At 39.9% G+C, this 21,602-nt stretch overlaps 2 protein-coding genes across 5 annotated transcripts in view; both read left to right on the top strand.

The window, feature by feature from the left end:
- LOC111863750 (WD repeat-containing protein 19) overlaps nt 1–6,410 on the top strand; it is a 39,871-nt gene extending 33,461 nt beyond the window's left edge. For 2 of the 3 annotated variants that reach the window (XM_023850361.2, XM_033751205.1), the window contains exons 22-25: nt 333–539; nt 2,927–3,216; nt 4,057–4,133; nt 6,036–6,410. In XM_023850361.2, the coding sequence (XP_023706129.1) occupies nt 333–539; nt 2,927–3,216; nt 4,057–4,133; nt 6,036–6,147 (686 nt within the window). In that variant the 3' untranslated portion in view covers nt 6,148–6,410. Of the gene's footprint in view, nt 1–332; nt 540–2,926; nt 3,217–4,056; nt 4,134–6,035 lie in introns of those variants that run through there. The other variant, XM_033751206.1, reaches the window with a different exon arrangement.
- A 3,821-nt stretch (nt 6,411–10,231) lies between these two features.
- LOC111863751 (DENN domain-containing protein 5B) overlaps nt 10,232–21,602 on the top strand; it is a 47,740-nt gene continuing 36,369 nt past the window's right edge. The window contains exons 1-4 of one of the 2 annotated variants that reach the window (XM_023850363.2): nt 10,232–10,876; nt 13,168–13,277; nt 15,338–15,508; nt 19,085–19,341. In XM_023850363.2, the coding sequence (XP_023706131.1) occupies nt 10,768–10,876; nt 13,168–13,277; nt 15,338–15,508; nt 19,085–19,341 (647 nt within the window). In that variant the 5' untranslated portion in view covers nt 10,232–10,767. The remainder of the gene's footprint in view (nt 10,877–13,167; nt 13,278–15,337; nt 15,509–19,084; nt 19,342–21,602) is intronic. The other variant, XM_023850364.2, reaches the window with a different exon arrangement.

Below are 21,602 nucleotides of genomic sequence, written 5' to 3'. Positions count from 1 at the left end.
AGCATGAATGTGTAATGTTATGTGGGATATATGAATATGTTGACTTGGGGGTTACAACTTTTTATGAGGGGAAGTATTCAGAATGTCAGGGAAGTGTATCACAGAGCCTTCTTCAAAGAAGTTTCCATTTTCTTTTAATTCTGCTATCAAGTGCTGAAGTCACTGAGCTGCATAGGAATATATGGACAATATTACAAAACCCACTCCATGAGACTCATTCTCACCAACCTCATCACAACTTTCCACCAACAGGGAAGCTTTACTCCGTGTTGGCAGCAGTGTGAAGAATGCCTGTTGTCTTACATGAGTTATCCTGGCCTAATGTGTTTCAGGCAACTACCGGAATGCCCATGATGTTCTGTTCGAGATGTATCAAGAGCTGCGTCGGAATGGCATCAAGATTCCAACAGAGATGCATTCAAATCTGATGCTTTTGCACTCGTACATTTTGGTGCGCCTGCATGTGAGGCAGGGAGAACACCTGAAAGGTGCACGTATGCTTATCAGGGTTGCAAACAACATCTCAAAGTTTCCATCCCGTGAGTAACTTGTCATTTCTCAAGTGTTAACCTTTACTGGCCATTCATTGCATTGTTGTTAAAGTGCACCACAGTCAACTGGGCAGTTGCATTTTTCACTGCAAACTGTAATACAGTAATGTGCCTCCATGGAGGCAATATGCTCCTTTGAAATGTCAGTTCACACAATATCTACAAGGCACCACATCCCAGAAGACGATATTCTTCATAGTCACCACCGTGAAAACCTCAAATCTTACACAGTAATACCCCTGGTTAAAAACCAGCAGGCAGGCCCAAGTGCTGGAGGATTTTAAATCACTTATTTCCAGGAGATGAAGGGTGGCTGATACAAATTGACTTATGTCCTTTATTACTCTATAATAGAACCTTCAGGGCGTGTTCCAAGGTGTGACATAAGTTTTTATTTAACAAGGCTGTCAGTAGATTAGATGCCATAGTGTCAAATGGTATGATGACTGAATAATGAATTGGAAAAGATGTGGAAGGAGGTAGTCATGGCCTAATTTGAGGTATTGTACTGGTGTTCTCCTGGAGAGACTGAGGGAAACCATGACAGTCTCAGTATAGCCAGTGAATTTCTTGACATGTCAGTAGCTTATATTTGGAAGGTACGGAATTCGTGTCTCAGTGGGGATACTGGCTATGCCAACTGATTTTTATGGCGATTTTCCTTGGTCTCTCTAGTGATTGCCAGGATAATACCTTCAGGAGTCCTATCTTCAGGAATACAACATTGTGTAGTGTGTTGAAAGTCAACCAGTGTTTCAAAGGAACATGTTGCATCCATCTTCAGTGTCAAAGAATTAGCCAAGCAAGAAACCAGCATGAAGCAGTTAGCAAGCAGAGCAATCCACTTGCTGAATGCTTGGGTTTATGTAGGATAATGAGCGGGCACTGCAGGACAACTTGACAGTTCCCTTTACAAAGTGAAGTGATCGATGTGCAAGACAACTTGCCAGTTTCCATTGGCTGTGTCACAGAATACAGTGAATCAGTAGGAGACAAAAGACAGGCATAACTAGCATTGCCCGTGAAAGGGGTCACTAATGCAGATCTCGGAAAGCAGTAATGGTGTGATGGACAGAGAACCCAGGAAGATGGGAGAGAAGTTGAGTGTGTGGGTTGTAGGCGTGCAATGAGCATAAAGAAAGAGCAAATATTCCAGAAGGAAACCTGGACAGGAAGGAAAGGCTTACAGCAGATGGGTGCCTGGAGAGGGAAAAGTTTGTGCCCCAATAAGGACAGTGTGTACAGACCTGTATGGCCCTGTGGAGAACCCATTTGTAGAGTCCTATGGGGGAGGTCTCCAGTCTTTCAGGGAACAGATGAGAGGTTTCCATGACTTACTTAGGCAAAAGCGTTCCTCCCTGTTCATATTATTGGTATGGAGTTCCATCATCTCCCTGATGATGTGGTCCATGTATCTGAATTTGGTGAAGAGGTCAGGGGAAGCCTCCGTCGCAGGATTCTATAGATGGTTTCTCTGCAGGCCACTTCCCTTATGAGGGCATCTTATCAGGATCTGCACTAGCAGTCCTTTTTAGGGCCATTGCTAATTCTCCTTGTCTTGTCTCCTGTTGGTTCACTCTGTTCTGTAAGCAAGCCAGTGGGAAGTGACGACTCATCCTGCAGTTCCCTCCCATTTTCCTGTATAAACTCGAGCCTTCAGCAAGTGGATTGCTCTGCTTGCTACCTGCTTCCTGCTGGTTCCTTGCTTGGCTTATTCTTCAACCCTGAAGATAGAGGTGACATGCTCCTCTGAATCACTGGTTTGCTTTCAATGGACTACATGGTGTTATAGGACTCTTTGTAACCACTGCTTTGAGTACCTCAAATCCTATATGATACCTTCAAGTTTGCCACAACTGCTTCCATGTAATCAGTTATATGTGCAGGATATCCTGACAGATTTTTGTGGTTTTCGTGAGTCCTAGGCAAGTGGTGGCTGCAGCAACATTTTCATCATTATTGTTTCATTAGGCACTACATTATCAATTGCAGCCAAGAAAGTGTTGTTAAATTAAAATGTGAGGCTTTCATGGTGAATAAATGCATCAGAATCATCTTGGGAAATCAGCCGCAGCATGATTATGCTAAGGACAAAGGTTCAGACATTTGTTCTGCCTCCGTCATTAGGGGTGATGGCTGACATTGACTCTGATGGAGACAGTGAGTCTTTGAACATAGGTTTGAGACTTCACCATAATAAGTCAATGGCCTGAGAAATTTCTGTTGCTGTGAAGTAAACTAAGATTTGTTCAATTGGTAGACTGGGTTTCTAACATTGTTCCTGAAGACCTGTGAATGTAATCTGTGTTGCACCTGTCAGACCCTGCATAAGAACAGTATCAGCAGTCATGAGTGGTACATTTCTGTGACCACAGATGTTGTGCCCATCCTGACATCAACAGTGATTGAGTGCAGTCGTGCTGGGCTTAAGGCATCTGCTTTCAGCTATGCTGCCATGCTGATGCGTCCAGAATATCGCTTGCAGGTGGACCCAAAGTACTCCAAGAAGATAGAAGCTGTGGTGCGCAAACCAGGCTCAAAGCTGTCGGCGGCAAATGAGGAGGAGGAGCCAAGCTCGCCCTGCCCGTACTGTGATGGGCCTTTGCCCGTGACAGAGCTGAACTGCGTCCATTGCAAGAACAGTGTGCCATTCTGCATTGCCACGGTCAGTGCCCCAGCATGTGCAGGTCAAGTTAATTTATCCCTTCTGTCTTTTCACAGTAATAGTTTGAATATAGAAGTGTATAAATATGTAAACCAGGGAAAACCTGTATGCATTTTTCTCATTGATGTCAGTAACATAAAGAACTTGTCGTTTAAAGGAGTATTGTTAATTTGCTACATGCTGCTGATTGTATACCACATGTAATAGTCAGGTGGGTAAGGCAAAGATAAAGTTGTCCCTGTGCTTAACTAATTAAGCACTATGCCATTAAGGCATATGGGGAAGTGGATGTATAGATCCACATTTTCTTGACCTTTGCACTAGCAGGAAGTGAGTGGTCAGCTTCACGCCCTGGTCGCTTTACCCCCAGGGAAAGAGCCCAGTACCTATTGGATAGGAGGTTTGGTGGACCCCAGAACCTGTCTGGATGGCATAGAGAACTGAAAACTCTGGCCCCTCAGTTGTTCAGCCCATAGCCAGTCGTCATACTTACTACACTATCCTGGCTTCTACAATCAAGTGGGTAGTATTTGAATAATTGGAAGAGATGAGTTCTTTTGAAGTGTGAATTTTAATACAATGACAAAGTTGCACAGGGACAGTGAAAAGTACAAATGCTAATATACGTGTGGAAGTGGGTAGCATTTCTGCTGTCCCCACTGAGGCTCTTCAAGCTTTCCTGTCTCTCCAGCCAAATGTCAAGATAATATACCAAATCAGGCCATGACTTCCTTTCCAGCTCATTACTAACCAATCCTACCATTCAGTTCTGTACAGTCTGAGCTATAAGCCATAAAGTAAAAGTAACAAATGGAGTGTACTGCATATGTTATGTTGCAGGGGCAGCACATTGTGAAGGATAATCTCACTGCCTGTCCGAACTGTGACTTCCCGGCCATCTTGCCCGAACTTCAGCTGTGAGTATTCGTACTTTCTTCCAGTAGACAAAAGATTAAAATAAACAGAGTGATCAAAAGAAATGTTAACACACATGGAGTTTCTGTTATCCCTTTGAATTCTGAGTACCATCTAAATAATGTTTAAAGATTCTGTTCCTGTCTGACAGAAAACACACTGCATCTCCATTACAGAGATCATCTGGTTAATGTTGTTTAAGAAGATAAAAACTGTTTATTCTCAGTATTATACAAAACACATAAATACACAGAGGTTTTTAAAGTTACAGGATTTGGTACATATAGTTCTAAAAGGATTGACTGCTAAAGAAAAAATTTTAGTGCTAACGAAGATGAATGCAGTGTTCGATTGCTTACATACATATCTGTGACAGTACCCTTGAAACATATCCCCCTTTCACTGTCATGTCACTTTTGCAGCATAGTTGTAAGATGTAAATTACCGCCTAAGTATATCTGAGCATATCAAGGGTACTTGATGAGTAGGCAGACCTGCTATCGGGTGGTTTGAAGACAATGAGCATTAGAGATTGGAGATGAAATTCACAGGATTGGGACCAATGGCAGGCAATCATAAAAGAGGCCAGGGTTCATCATGGACTGTAGCACCTGCAGGAAGAGGTGGGGATGATGATAAAACCTTGGCAAGTGTAGGTCGTACAAAACTATCTTCAGGGGCTGTACCACTTTAAAGGGAAATTTTACAGTTTATATATATAAAAATATCATGAGTCATAAATTTCTTATAAATATTGAAAGTAATATGTTAAAATTCATAGATATGGGCCATAGTTACAGTAATTCTGTTGATTAGAGTGTTTTATGCCATGTATGTGCTGTCTCATACTTTTGCTCCTTCCCCCTGGTCAAAGTGGAACTCTGCAGTTTCATTCTTGTGCTGGATATATGGAGCATTGAACTTGTTCAGTACTTTAATTGCTAAGGACCACAGTGAAACCACAGAGCTCCACCTTTTTGACACCAGAAAACTGGATATGAGACAACATACTACATAGAATGACACACTATAAATCAGCTCTTTCAGTAACCATGATGCATTCTGTAACCTTTAATAAGAAATTTGTGATTCGGGTATTTTAAATGCTTTATTTTTATATGCATGAACTCTAAAATTTAACTCCAATATGGTACACCCCATGAAGATGGTCTTGAACAATTGAAAATTGTTGGGGTTTTATTTAACAACGTGTAATCAAGACAAGGTTGATCACAGTGGCTGTGTGATGTAAGACATGAAATATCTTTACCTGCTCGAACTCTGGGACTGTGGCTTCGAATCCCACTCAAGGCAAGGATATTTGCATTTATTCTGTGTGTATGTTGTCCTGTGTAGCTAGTGGCCTTGTGACTGGCTGATCCTCTGCCCAAGGAGTTCTACAAACTGTTCTAAGATTAGGAAACTAAAGTGAAACAGTGTTTCCTGGATGCCCTATGCTCCAAGTGGGAGCAACAGGAATAAAGATAGAAGAGTCAAGACAAAGAAATAAACTAGATATACTTAGTTGTTAATTTACACCTTGTTGTAATATGGATTGGTATATAAGAAAAACAAACTCTAGCAAAATAGGTGTAATTGTTTATTAACGACATGGAAAGATTGTACAGCCATAACGATTCATCCTAGTTAAAAGACTACAACACTTGAGACTGTAAACACATGATTTGCATTGACTTTTCCCTTGCACAGTTTCCATATTTTGCCAAATAACTGAAATCTCATATGGACTTCTTGAACACTATCTTGATTTGAAGAAAGTCGTCTTTGGGTTTTGGCGCCAAAACCCAGAAGACGACTTTCTTCATAGTCATCGCCGTGAAAACCTCAAAACTTACACTATCTTGATTTGATTATTTTTTTTGTGTGTGTGTGCAATACCACAGGATTGTGGAGTCTGGAGAAGCTTGCCCCATGTGCTGTAAGGCTATCTCCGTAGATCAGCTGAGGAAAGTTGCAGATGTGAAGTCCTATCTTTACCAGCAAGGCGAGGACTGAATATGTATGCAGAACCATCACATTAAAATGAACTTCAAGTCAGATATTCACATGGCATACTATAGAGGCCGCACAGGGAGGTCATACCAGACACTTGCAGCATGCACATAATCATGCACAGCTGTTTGTTGCTTTTGTTCGTCACAGTCAATAAAAGTAAATGGAAGTACCCTTTATTGTTTGGTGATGTAAGATCGCAGGCCCATTGGAAATTTGGTTAGGGGCAGCTGTTTTAACACTGAGAAATTACAATGGTTGGCTAACTCAGTTATTTACTTTTGCAGTAGGGCAACAAATGCATGGTAAGGGCTGATACCATTTGAAGAAACTGTGCATGTTTGTACCAGTGACATTGATGATGAGGGTGAATCTGTTAGTAGCACAGAAACTAAATGAGAAAGCAGTTCCATTTCAAGCATCTCTGTTCCTGTTGTACAACCAGGGAATGAGTGGCACAAATGTAGCTTCTGATCCCAGTCTGGAAGTAAGCTCCACGTGTGCTTGGGTTGAAGTGAGACTCAGACTCTTGGTAATGGGGCCCCAAACAGGCTTATTTTACCAGCCCTTCATGATAAATGAGTATGAAGCATTGGTGGAATGATAATTGGCTAAGTATCACTTTTTTCTGTCACAAATCTAATGTGGACTCCCTAGGACTGTACTGGCCTACATGGGAAGAGGGCAGTGTCTTACCATCCAAGCTATGTTGCAGCCTTACAGGGTGCTTCACTTGCAAGACACTGGTCCTAATAAATATGTACTATTGTTAGTTCAGGAAATTGGCTGCAAATAAGAAAATGATGTTACAGCGAGAGAAATAACAGCCACTTGTCACTACTGTCCACATCTTTACACAGAAAGTTAAATGTACTCTCATATCAGTGAACAAGTAGGGTGTCTTTGACTGGCACTCACTCTGCAGCCACCTGCTCACACTGGTTCATCGCTTGCGGATTTATTATACCCTGAAGATGGAGGCAATACGTTCCTCTGAGATGTCGGTTATCACAATATCTACATGGCACCACATCCAAGAAGATGGCATTCTTCAAGTACAGAGCATATAAGCAAGTCTTCTGAGATGTGTTGCCATATTGTCTGATAGAAAGGTACCAGTGGAGTCTGTGACCTCCATCTTGAGGGTGGAGTAGAGTTTTCTGTGAATGTTGCATAAAGTAGCCTGCCAAAGAGGATGGGCAGTAGTTTCCTCTGAAACACTGGTATGTTTCTACAAGACCACATGTGCTCACATCACTTTAACTCTCACAGAGAATGGATATAGGCCAGAAAATAGCAGCATTTCCAAACTGACATGATCATGAAGTGATTCCACAGAAGTGAAGCTATGACATGGCATGCTTGAAATGCTGCCATATATGCTATCACAGGGATGGCTGATTGTTTCCTGTAATGGTTGGTATCACTGGTTCCCTGCTTCCTCTCTAGTCCAACGTGGGCAGATTAGGAACCTGCTTTCTTACTAGTCTGACTGTTTGAGGAGAGTACTTTGTTCACTGTGGTGTGTTGAACTGATTTTGCTGGTTGAAGTCACGAGTTTGGGCTCCGTCATTCTTGATGTGAGCCACTTTGCCCAAATTCAGTTTCAGCTTCTTTAGAAGTTTGATTGAGTTTTACTGTAAAGCATCCCGAGGAAGGGCACGTTTATTTAATTTCTTTTTCATTGTTTGATCAAACCCTATGATATTGTCACATGAGCAAGTGGGTTGGGATCATGTACACATGCACTGCTGCTGAAGGTTTCAGACATCCTTCCTGCCTTCCTCTTTTAGCCGTGCAAAGCAGCTAGTCCACTTGCAAAAGGGTGGGACCATTACCGACATAAAACAGTGGAGTATTTGTTAATAATAAAGCTCTTTAATCTTAATGAGTGGTTACGTCATTAAACTATAAAACTACTCCAACTCTACTATTTCTTTAGCCTATGTATCTTGTATATTACTCTTTACTTTTTATTCCTGTTTCATAACCAAGACAGCAGAAATCTATAGTTGTAAGTGGGTAATTTATGTTTAGGCACTGTAACACAACCTGCAAACAAAGTTTCTTCTTCTGTTGTGAAAATCTGATGGCAAGCACATCATGATTAGTGTATCAGGATTTCCTTTCTTCTTCACATAGCTGTGTGCAAACAGTAGAATAAAAATGTCATTGGCAATTGGCTTTCACCTTAGAAAGGTATCAGAACTCATATATAACAAGCAGTCTTACCTTGCTACTGTTTAGAACGATACTCATCCATTCTGCACAACTAACCTTACAGATTCTTCCATATCTTTTTCAGACAATGAGTTAATAGCAGTTATCAGCATTTTAAAGTTCATGGTAATTTCCATTTGAGTACCAAATTATTCGCATCCAATCATTTCCTTGTAATAACTGCTTGACTCACTGAAGTATTAAATGAAATACAGGAAAGCAGATGACTTTATCGAGTGGAGCACAGTGAGACCTGTTGTACTTGAGCATCTCAGTCTGGCCCATGTTTATAAGACTCACTGTACCCGATCTTCACTTTCTAGGGAAAACTTCAATTTCATAACCTCTCAACAATGAAATCCCAGTAATCATGTTGATTTTTAAACTCATTATTGCTGCATTCCAGTATTATAAGAAACACAGTGATATTATCACGGACTCTGAAAGCAGAAGAAAAGAAGTTCTGGTTGAAACATTCACGTTACTGACATCAAAAGAGTCAAAAGCATATAAACCCAAACCCTTTCTCGCGGATCGCTCTGTCTACACCTACACGTTCAATATTAATAAACACTCTTGGTAACTGACATTTTAGTTTGCTAATACACCACCATAACACCATTATGTACAGTGTCTCACTATCATATATGCTTGTCTGTGCTTAAATGTTAACTTACATGGTACCATATGGCACTGCTGTCATGTGCATCATGCGTGTACAAGTTCAGTTATGGGTGGGTTTCAAATGCAGCAGTCCAGAATTCGTCTTAAGAAGCTTATGGATGCTTAGCTACTCAAATTGTCTGCCTGGAACCCAAGGCTTAATTACAGTGTTCGCAAGTGCCTGCAATGGGCCATTTTTATTTGCCTTAATGAGTTTTATCTCACTTTTCTTTAAGCCTAGTTATATTTATGGATTCGTTTTGTAATTTTTTTAAACGCTTTGCATAAAATTATAAGGATTGATGAAATACACAGTGTCTTATAAAACATTTTTGTAAATATATGCCTACATGTTGTAGCTGTATTCATATTCATATTTAATATGTCTTTCAGAGATCTATGTACATAGATATAGAATCCATCATCATTTATACTAGATGACAAAATAATAATAAGATAGTAATCATACAATATAAATCCGACTGGATGTCACAAAGTGTAAAACATGCATATGTGTCTATGATAGGCCACATATAATGTATCTCTCACTATTCAAGGTAACACTATAATAAAACAATTTATCATACAAGGTAAATCTGACTGTACACCCATTTCACAATAAAAATCATTTATGTACAAAATATAAAACATGCACTTACATCAACAATGGGTCACGTATAATATATCACTCTTATCATCTTAATACATGGCTTAATTATAAAATCTTATTGTTTTAATCCAATTTCTAGTCATGTTTCACAAAAAATTTCTCAGTGGCATAAAAGGAATTCTGTAATAAGAATGTTGTCAACTTAAATTTAAAACTCTTTATGTCGTTAAACATAGACTTAATTTTAGTCAACAGATTGTTGAAGATCTTTACTCCCATATAACACATTCCTTTTTAGAATAGTGTTGTTATTTTGGGGGTAGTACTGATCATAAATATATCTGTATTAAATTTATATACTTGGGAGTTAAATTTAAATGATTCCCTATTTGTTATGATAAACATAGAAATTGATAAACTATACTGTGCTTGTAAGGGGAGGATACCCAATTCTTCGAATGAACTGTAGAAATGGGGTAAGACGGGACCCTTGGTACTGCAGCCCCAAATGGACCTTAATGCTTGTCCTGGATAAGAGTATCTAGCATTAGAGGAATAACAGTTGACAAGGGGAAAGTACTTAGAGGAAAACCTAACTCAGTGCTGCTTTGTCCACCATAAATCTCACATGGACTACCATCGAACTAATTAAAGGAGTCTGCAGTAAGAATCCAGCAACAAACTGCCCCAGCTGAGGCATGGAACATCTAATACCAGAGCAGAAATTTAGTAGTAACGAGTTTATAGGTGCTTCAAAACCATAGTTATTCACGCAGAAAACTGTTTATGTTACTGTTTACAAGAAATAAGTATAAACGTGTTTCATTGAAGTATGAACCCCTGTTGCAATAGAGTAATATAATCTTGACCAATTGCTGAAAGACCGATTCCTGCTATACCGACTGATACGAATTGGTTGTGTTTAATATTTGAGAATTTATTCAAAAGATGTCGCATTCATCGGCGTTCATTAAAGAGTCAATTCTCAATTGCGACCGATTCCGATCTGTCAGGTCAGCTGTAATCCCGAGCAAAAGGGAAAGCAGTGCAAAGTACAAAATGGTTTTATGTGGGATTGCTTCCCGATGTAAGAGCAAGTGTCGTACTTTTGAGTGAGGTGGATTGTGTTTATGTTTAGAATGAATATATCAGTCTCTTCCGGAACTGATAGATTCGTGGATTACTTTGTAATTTGTGGCTTGGATCTGAGTTCAGGACTCGAGCCAGATCGGTTTGCTGGTGAGTTGCGCTTGCTCGACTTGTTTTACATGTTAACAGTTGAATAAAAAAACACTGTTACTCAGCAAATGCAATTAAGCCAGTATTTATGCAGGATACTCCATTTAGTTTAGTGGATGACGCTGTCAAAGAAGAAGACGCAAATTTTTGTGGCTGCTTTAATCGTGTCTTCCCTTTCTTTCACTTAGTTTACGTTGTCAGCTGTGTCCTGTAAAAGACGAAAAGACGAAGCATTTTTGGTTTCCTCGTGATGTTTGAGTAACAGTCTTTAATGTATCCATGCAAACTCTCAATTTGGAACAGATACGTATTTTCATTTCTTATAAACATATAATTTTTGTCACGTCTGATCTGCCCAAGAGTAACATGATGTGCCATAAATATACTTCAGTTTTTGTCAAATGATGCGTTTCACAGTAATGCAATGAATGGACAGCTTTTTGAATATAAATTAGCGAGGTCATACACATACCATGGAGTCTGGAAGTACAATGTTGGATTTTGTTAAGTTAAAAATTATTTGACATTCAGTAGAGAAGGTAAATTAATCTGGGGTGTAAGTCATAAATTATTGAGCTTTATTGTACAGCAAGATAATATAGACGTCAGTTCTGTAATAACAATACAATATTAATAAAAGTGCTGGTAATGAGTATAAAATCATCAGTCACTCACACACTCACCGAGATGAGCACTTCTTGAGAAGCTTCCAATTGTGCAGCTACTGAAGAACTTCCCTATATTTTATAGAACCCAAAGGTTCATAACTGTGTTCACAAGAGCCCTCCACTGGTCCCTATCCTGAGCCAAATCAGTCTAATCCATACCATCCCATCCTATCCCTCTAAGATCCATTTTAATATTGTCCACCCACCTATGTCTTGGTTTTCCTAGTGGTCTCTTTCCTTGTGGCTTTCCCGCCAATATCCTATATGCATTCCTCTCCTCCCCCATTCGTGCTACCTGCCCTGCTCACCTCATCCTCCTTGACTTGATCATTCTAATTATACTTGGAGAAGAGTACAAGTTATGAAGCTCCTCATTATGCAGTTTTCTTGAACCTCCTATCATTTCATGTCTCTTCGGTCCGAATATTCTCCTCAACACCCTGTTCTCAAACACCCGCAGTCTATGTTCCTTCCTTAATGTCAGAGACCAAGTTTCACACCCATACAGAACCACAGGTGAAACTATAGTTTTGTATATTTTAATTATATGTTTTTAGACAGTAGATGAGAAATATGAAATTGTATATAAATAAAATGAAAGATTATGCCTCAGGTTTTCTGTATGGATAGTAGAGACCAGTGTTTTTCAGGACAGAGCCTAGACATACATAGTTGTTTAGACTGTGGAAACTTCATCATTCTCTTTGATTTGAAAGTGTGGTCATGTAGGTTGTTAACGCAGTAGGAAGGTCCAGGAAAACCAGGGGAGACTGTAATTAAATGGGACACATCAGCTGCTGGTCTGTGCTGATGATGTGAATCTACTGGGAGATAACAGAGATTCCTTAAAGAAAAACATATAAACTTTAATTGGCACTAGTAAGGAGGTTTGTTTAGAAGTAAACACAGAGAGAGCTAAGTATATGTTTCTGTCTCATCACCAGAATGCAGGGCAAATTCATGACATTAAGATAGCTAACAAATGCTTTGAAAATGTAGCACAGATCAGATGTTTGAGAATGGCAGTAACAGATCAGCATTTGATTCAGGAGGAAATTAGGAGGAGATTGAATTCGGGTAATGCTTGCTACCATTCAGTCCAGAACCCTTTGCCTTCTCATCTGTTGTCTAAAAACGTAAAAACTAGAATGTAAAAAGACTCATTTTTCCCATTATTCTGTATGGGTGCGAAACTTTGTCTCTGACATTAAGGGAAGAACACAGACTAAGGGTGTTTGAGAACAGGGCGCTGAGGAAAATGTTTGAACATGGACAGACACAGCCTGTAAGACTGAGGCAGCATATGTATCAGAAAGCAAGCAGACAGAGCCTAGGATAGTAGTACCTCCATCAGAAAATGAGCAGACACAGCGTCTTAAGACAGACTGTATCTCTGTCAGAATGTGAACAAGACTGTTCAACCTGTGTTCAGGAGAAACTAGGACTCGCTTAACTCTTACCTAACATTGAGGTGGATTTTATGTTTTATATCCTGGTAACATCTCTTATGGTCACCATCCAGTGTGTTCATCTACTGCTGTCTTATCACATTAATTCCCCTGTGTCGCAGTCAGTTGATCGTTTCCTCTTTGTTACTGCAGTGTTTGCCACTATGTCCAACAGGTGACAACTTGGAGTCGACACCTCTGGATCGTTCATACAAGTGCCAGGTGCTGGGACACTACCCAGACGCTGTGCTTTGGAACCCATTTGACAAGAATGCAGTTGGCATGGTTAGTGCTGGGTCATTCTGTTATGTGTTAGACACTGTGACCCCAAGTATGTCAGAAGAATGTATTGGACCGCATGTTACTACCGAGTGGGGAGTGCTACTGCTTCATGCTTGGGAGGCCCTGGCTTCAGATTTCGCCCCAGAGAGACAGGTTATCCTGACAATGGGTTTTCATGGTTTTCCACTTTCTCAGCAGATAATTCATGGGATAGTACTTCAAATTAGGCCATGACCCACTTCCATATCATTTCCAGGTAATTTTTCACTGATCTGCCTAGCATCCAGTGCTATGAAATATGAGTTATCAACAGCATCATAAATTAAACCATAAATAAATTAATTAATAAATAAAGTACCAGATGTTAGTGACGATAAATGGAGTTTGGATGGATAATTGGATTTAGCTAATGCTTGTAACTTGTAATTTCAAATGACTGATTTGCACACAGTATAAATAACTAAAACTACTGCACCCATAAAGTCTTGTGTTTGTTCACTAGTCCTGGATAGGTTTCGGCTGCTAACAGTGCAACTTCAGCCTGACTCACTTGTCCAGCCCAGTTCAATAAATTGCTGCTGGCCCTCACCAACACAGTAATTCTTGGTTCTGAGTTCCACAGGACTCATGACCATATTTTACTGTGGCTCTGGGAGCCTTCAGACCACTACCTTTGGTTTGATCTGGTAAATTGCCGCTGGTCCTCACAAGCACAGCCATTCTTGGTTCCCGAGTCCTGCAGAACACATGACTGTATTTACTCTCTCATGACTCTGGGAGTCATGCGGCCACTGTCCACTTCCTATAGGTCATGTGGGGTAAATTGCTGCTGGTTCCAGGCTTGGTTTTGGGTCCCATAGGATCTCATGACCATATTGTGACATGATTACTTAGACATTGCCCGTTGCGTGATAACAGCTCTATAAAGAAGCGAACTATGGCTGGACAATGGCCCACAACAGTAGAACTGTTGGACTATCTGTTGCTATGAAAATGTGTTTGCCTTACTGTTGCCTAGCAAAGACCCCCCCCCCATCTTGGTTCACTGTTCAGGTTTTCAGTCATGCTCTACCCCGTGGACGCTCTGGGTGTGCATGTTGAGGGGCATTTGTAACCCCAGCTATGCTTCTGTTTTTGCATTACTATCTCTTGCCACAGAGTTGTGTTTACCATGCTATTGCCTAGCAACAACTGCCTCTTCTTGTTCCACTGTTTTGATTGTCTGCCATCATGCCACAATATGATGCATCTCTAAAACACATGTTGATGTAATATGGTACTGGGGCTGTACACAAGTGATTTCATCAAAATCCCTAGTTCACTACTAGGTTATCAAAGTGAAGTGTATTCTGTTTTCAGGTGATCCCCACCTCCAACTGCCACTGTCAGTACCAGCGGGAGATATAAAACTATGTGTAGAAAATATATGATGAAGTACACCTTTACGTATACATTAAATTTCAAGGCATGTGTGATTATGTGCCAACTTCTGACCTAAGTAATTAAGCTTCAGTTCCATTCCAGCTCAGAGCCACTTTTTGGTGGATAGAGGGAAACAGAGACAAATGTTTCTTGAATTATTTCACCTGCTAATAATCATTCTGATGATGCTTTGTACTCACTCAGTGATGCTATCAGTAGCTCAGATTGTATGGTGTTGAATGATTGGATAATTGGTGATTAATGACTTTAAAAGGATGTGGAAGGAAGGGCTTGTGGTCTGATTTGAGGTAGTACCACATCATTTACCTGGGTGAACTCAGGAAGTTTACAGAAGGTCTCTGGGTCTGTGTGTGAACCTGGTACCTCCCTGATACAAAGCAGGAGTGATACCCACTTGATGGCAACCGAAGGTGAATGTAAAGTTTCCCTTGTGCCAAACTGCCACATCATGGAGGCATCTGTATGGCATGTCATAGTGGTAACGCTATATGCATATGAACCATTGTAGCATAGTCACTGGTCTGTACTGGCTCACATAGTTTGAAATCTTAGAGTATTTGTTTTTACATTCAGCTTTGTTACATTGGCGTTCTAGCTTTATATCTGAGGTTTATGTGCAGTTATGCCTGCCGCATGGCCTTCAGTTCCGCACCCAGAAACACTCCCTGGAGCCACAGTTCCATAGCTTTGTCATCACACGAGAGGATGGGCACCGCAGCTATGGCTTCAGTTATGTATTCTATGAGGAGATTAACAACAGAAAAATCTGCTCGGCAATGCAAACTCTCCAGGTAAGTGTCCAAATGACAGAGGTAGGAAATATGTTTGAAAACACCACTTGGATTTCTTGAAATGGATAGATAATATTAAGATAAATTAGATATGAGGCTTTCAGAGTAATATCTACCAAACTAGAAGTCATCAGATCCCACAAGATAAGTGTTGGTGACCTGGGTCTGAGGATAGCAGCTGGAATATGTTCAGTAATGAGATTGGACCTTCTGTTACCATGGACAGGAACATACCAAAGGATGCTGCAGTGCAAGGCAGATAGAGAGTGTTATGGAGATTATTTTGATGTAAGGGGGAGAAAGTGACAACAGGATGAAGGAAAGTGTGTAATGAATGTCCCCATAATTCATATCCCTCATTCAATATCATTAGGGCCAACAGATCAAGGAGTATTGAACAGATGGTGCATGGAATATTTGGAGGAGGTGGGAAATGCATACAGAATTTTGAGATATGTGAAAGTAAGAGGCCAGTTGAAGGACTGAGGCACAGATAATACTAAGATGGATCATAAGTATTTCTTTTATTGGTGAGCTATTTATTGACTCTGTCAGTATTGAGACTACGTTACATCAGATGGTAGGATGACCGATGAATTGGAAAGGATTTGGACAGACGTAAGTGTGGCTTAAATGAGGTACTATTCTAGCATTTGCATGTAGGGACTGAGGTAGATCATGAAGAATGTCAGGATGGCTGGTGAACCAACCAATGTTCAAACTGGGAACTTCTCAAATACAGATCTGGAATGCTTCCTCTGGACCACACTGTTCAGTGGGTCTTAAAAATAGGGTGCGAGAGTGTGGATGTAATTTACGTTGCTCAGGATAGGGATGAGTTGTAACTCTTATGAACATGGTAATTAGCATGAGGGTTCCATACAATGTGGACAACTTGTCCATCTAAGCTAGGGGCTCTTGAAGTTTCTCATGCCCCCTCCTCATCGGTATGACATGCTCTATTAACCTACCCCCCCTCAACTAGATTTCTGTATGCTATAAGATAATCTAAGCATAAGACTTATAGTGAATTATTCTATAGCTACACAATACAAAAGACAACAACAAAAAAACAATATCATCCTTGACATTTACCAGATATATGCAGTACTTCAACTTAATGTACAGATTAATACAAAGTTCTTCCTTTAGTGCCTGACAAAACAATAGGCCTTCGTGCACATACTTCACAAAGCAGTAGTGCACATACATAATAAGTTGCCCTAAATTGGATTTGATTTGATTTGCTTAGTTGAATTGCAAATGTGGGTATTTTTTATTGTAATTCTCCCTGACAGCTATTCATGCATGTGAACACGAATTTTCCCTTATTCACTTACTGTCAGTGCTATTTGACCGATGCATGAATTTAAGTTTATTAGCTTACTTCTTCCCATGGCAGATTTCTGTTGTTTTCATTGGCACAGCAATGATGAAAGACTCGCTAGTTGTGTGAGGCTTTTGAGCTTCAGAAATTAAGCATAATGCATCATGTGATGCTGTCAGTAAATTTTTCTGGTACTGCTGTGTGTTGTTTCATCAACACCTTCTGCTGACAGAGCTTTTCAGTTTCACCTTAGAACACTTGAAATTTGTGTGCTTTGCAGTCATGTGCCCCTTCAGTTTCACAAGCTCTGTTGCCAATATTTTGGAGCAAATCAAACACTGTGGGCACTGCTTGTCATCAATATTGGAATAAGTAAATCCATGTTCAGGGAAGGTTTCATACCATTTTCTCTTCTTCTAGCACCATATTTTCAGTTTTAACATTTCTAATACCAGTAGTTGTTTCTTCTTTATTGCTTATCACTGAGGTATTGGAAACTTTTTCTTATGGTAGATGCCCTCCACTGGAACTTGTGTTAGGGTCAGTTCTACCACCTTTACTTGCCTTAGCAGTAGGTTCACAACTCATTTGTACATGATTAAGCATTTATTAAGACTTATAAAAAAATATGTAAAAAGGTAAAGCTATCCCTGTAACAGGCTCGGGAGGTCCATAGGGCTGTGAAACATTGAAGTTCCCACATTTTCTAGACAGTTTTCTCACAGATGGTGGTGAGGTTGTCAGCCTTAAGTTCTGGCCGCCCTTTACCCCCAGGAAGATTTCTGCTACTCATTTCTGTTAGAGGCTGGGTCAACCCAGGGCCATAGTGCGGCTGGAAGAATTAGTTCAATTGAAAATCCAGTGACTTCATCGGGAATCAAACCCGAAACTTTCCAGCTTGTAGCATAGTGCCTCACCCAACTATGCTACCATGTGTCCTAAAGAAATATGTAACAAGAAGGAATTTAATATGTGTACTAATGAACAAACCGACAGACAATCAGAAGCACGAAAGAATAAAAACCGAGACAAATGCACTAGTAGACAGTCCAACCAATCTTTCAATAAAAACTGTTCTTGTACTTAGTACACTGTGTATATGTTCACAAGCTGATAGCACTTTGGACTGAATGAGAGGTTTGAGTGTATAGACAACTTTCTGCATTGTTGGATTAGTACCATTATATGCATTCCTAACATTTTTGTCACAGGTTTGAGGATGTAATGAAGTGGTTAGGAGGCTATGAAGGCTTGGTATGTGCTGGAGCAAGGTTACTGTATATGCAAAACTAGTCTGAGATTGATGGAAATGTAAATATATTTTACAGGATAACAAATGGATAATAATTTCTATCTTTTATATCCCAAAATTAACATTTTATGTCCCCAGATCCAAGTGACTGTTAGCTTCTCAAGTAATAGTGTTCTGTATGAAGTTAATTAGTAAGTAATTCCAATTGTTCTTCCATTATCAATCTTCCACATGTATTGACAGGTCTTAACATTTTCCTAGCCTTTATACTTCCAGCAGCACTCCTACCACCTACACATTCATTGGCATGTAAATTAAAAAAGAAAGATGCTAGGGTGTGTCATCTATTGTTCCTGTATGTGAACTATTGGAAGAGATGTCAGAGAATATAAAGATGAAAGACATAACACTCAGCATGTGGTGGTAAGATCATAAGTTGGTGATAGAAGATTTCCAACACTGAACCTGGAAAGAAAAAATACAATGTCAGAAGCCTTCTAACAGAGGATGGGAGAGTGTTGGTGGCATTTCATGGGTACGGTCTTCTCCATTTAAATACTCCCATGTAGTTTGCTTCAGAACTGAAATGTGAAGCTTTTTCATCTTACTAGTTGTGCCTTCATATTTGAACGTTATGCACTGTAGCACAAGGACATGTGCAGCCCTCTTCAGACTATGTAATTTTTTTTTTTTAATTTGCTTAGTGGGGGCTAGAGTCCAATTGGGTCCACTCAGCACAGCGGCCACTGATTAGCCTATTGTAGCCTGCCATGGGTGATTATGATGATGTAGAATTTGGTGGAATGAAGATTGGCAGGGCAAACCAAAGTACTCAGAAAAAAACCCGCCCCAGTGCCACTTTGTCCACCACAAATCCCACTTCACGAGACCTGGGATTGAACCCAGGCCGCCACAGTGAGAAGTCAGCAACTAACTGTTTGAGCTATGGCGCAGCCCTCTTCAGAGTATGTAACTTTCTGTGCTTATGTGCATACAGGCAATGCATCTCACAGAGCTCTCGAGCAATCAGGTTGGTCGCAGTGGTCGACGAGGTCACTCAGCTGGGCTGGGGCATGATGCACACAACACACGCTCACTTCCACGCCACTTCAAACTGTCAACTCACCAACAGGGGGCGGCACAGAGCTACTATGATGCAGCTAAGGATACACTGTACGTCAGTAAAAGCATAGCACTAATATGCCAGCTGCCGTACGTGTATGCTGCATGCAAGTACCTGAGAGGTCTGCACAGGTGAGAGTCTCAGTTTAAATCATTGTTTGTCTTGTTAATCACTAGGGACCAGATTTTAATGCAAATGCATATTTCTTTCTTGCAACCAGAAAGTATCCTTGTTTGTATATATGTGTGAATTACTTAATTTCTTAAATTTTGGACATGGTTTATGGTGCATATAAATGCATATTTTGCCTGTTTTATGAATAAGCATCATATTTTCGAAGATCTCTATTTATACTGCATATTTCCTTTTTAAAATGTTTATCATATATATTTTTTTTAATTTTATGTTCAAATTTTCAGTCATGGTCATGTGTATACAATTTCTCTTTTCCGTATTAGAATGTGTTGCCTATTTGACTCAACATTTCATCATGATTCATGTTTCTCATGAAATACCCAGGACGGGACTTCCCCGATCCCTTTACTCATAACTTGCCTCATCCATGTACCATCGAAGTGGCCGCAAAGAGATTAGTCGGAAGCGTTCACATGTAGCCACTATCAACCTAATTCTATTCGACCGATAAGGGACTTCACTTATTTATTTCCAAAGTCTCCATGAGGTTCGTTACGCTTCTTCATTTGAAGCTGGGCACCATTCACATTAGTTGTGACTAGTCTGTAGTTAAGTTTGTTTAGCTTTCTGTAGTCATGCCGAAAGTGAAAGTAAGTCAGAGAACTAAATTACAGCTGTATCAGCGGGAGTTCAAAGGAGAGACGATAAGTACGGATAACGAAATTCTTTATTGCCGAGCGTGTGAGAAAACGGTTGTGAAAAACGCTTTCAAGTGCTTCAGCATTTGAACACTAATGTACACAAAGAGAATATTAAAATTAAATCCACAAAAAGTGCTCTGTTCAAAAATTGCTTACTGAATTTTCTAATAAAAGTTTTTCACAGTTTTCCTTTTATTTATGCGAAGCCTTTTTAAGCACAGATGTTCGCTGTGGAAACTAACCAATCCTACCCTGAGAAACTTCATAGAGAAATATACACAGTGCAAATTGCCAGATGAATCTACTGTGTGCAAAAATTACGTGAAGCAGTGTTACAATCTTAGAATTGAAAGCATTAGAGTTAAGATTCAAGATAATTTTGTGTGGGTATCAATTGACGAAACACAAGGTTGTGAGAGATGGTTTATTGCAAATTGTATAATTGGATCCCTTAATAAGAATGAACAATCTACCCCATATCTTCTTGTGGTAGAGCAATTTGAAACCACAAATAGCTCCGCATTTTCTGAATTTTTTTATCAATTCCATGAATTTACTATGGCCGAATGGCATTCAGTATGAGGGTGTATTGCTCTTTGTGATTGATGCTGCAAGTTATATGATGAAAGCTGGTACTGCTCTTAAAATTATATTTCCAAATATGACACATTTGACTTACCTTGCCCATGGGTTGCACCATGTTGCAGAAACAATTCGTGCAAATTTTCCACTTGTTGACAAGTTGGTGTCTTTTGTGAAGAAGGTATTTGTTAAAGCACCATACAGAAAAGAAGCCTTTAAAGTAGTAGCACCGAGCATTCCACTTCCGCCTGAACCAATTTTAACGCGCTGGGGCCCATGGCCGTGTGCAGCGAGTTATTATACTGAACATTTAGAAACAGTTAGGAATGTCATGAATACATTTGATCCCAAAAGTGCAGCATCAATTCAGATTGCCCAAAATGTACTAAAAAAACGCAAAACTATAAACTAATCTTTCCTATATATCTGCTCACTTCTCTCATCTTCCACCCTCCATTTCCTCACTGGAGGCAAGCAATAGCAATACTACTTTGTATCAGTCATTAAATGTGTTCAAAACCACTGTTTCCAAATTTAATTCGGTTCCTGGAAGAGTTGGTGGAGTAGTAAAGGAAAAAGTACACAGCATTCTTTAAAACAATCCAGGATATGAACAAATTTGTGAAATTGAAGAAATTTTAACCTGTAAAAGTACTGAACTGCCAAGTAAAAAATCACTAACAGTGAAGCAAATAGCGGCTTTTGTACATGCGCCCCAAAGTTCCTGTGAGGTGGAAAGAAGTTCTTCCCGCTCTGAGGACATCCTATGAGACAATAGGAGGCGACTATGGAAAACCTAAAATATTTAGTAATTGTGAACTGCAGTAGAAGAGAAGTTGAAAGTTTGGAGAGCTAAATGTGAGTGCCATTGGTTTTTTAAATTTGTAATGAAATATGTTGGCTTTGTTGCACGATTTGTATGTAAGTACGAGGGGGGACCCAAAATAACCGGAAACGACCTGTTGTGCGCGCAT

Source organism: Cryptotermes secundus, unplaced genomic scaffold (genome assembly GCF_002891405.2).
Source record: "Cryptotermes secundus unplaced genomic scaffold, Csec_1.0 scaffold572, whole genome shotgun sequence".
In the NCBI taxonomy this organism is placed as follows: Eukaryota; Metazoa; Arthropoda; class Insecta; order Blattodea; family Kalotermitidae; genus Cryptotermes; species Cryptotermes secundus.
The sequence above is the reverse complement of the archived record's forward strand: the minus strand, read 5'-3'. Positions and strand labels throughout refer to the sequence as shown.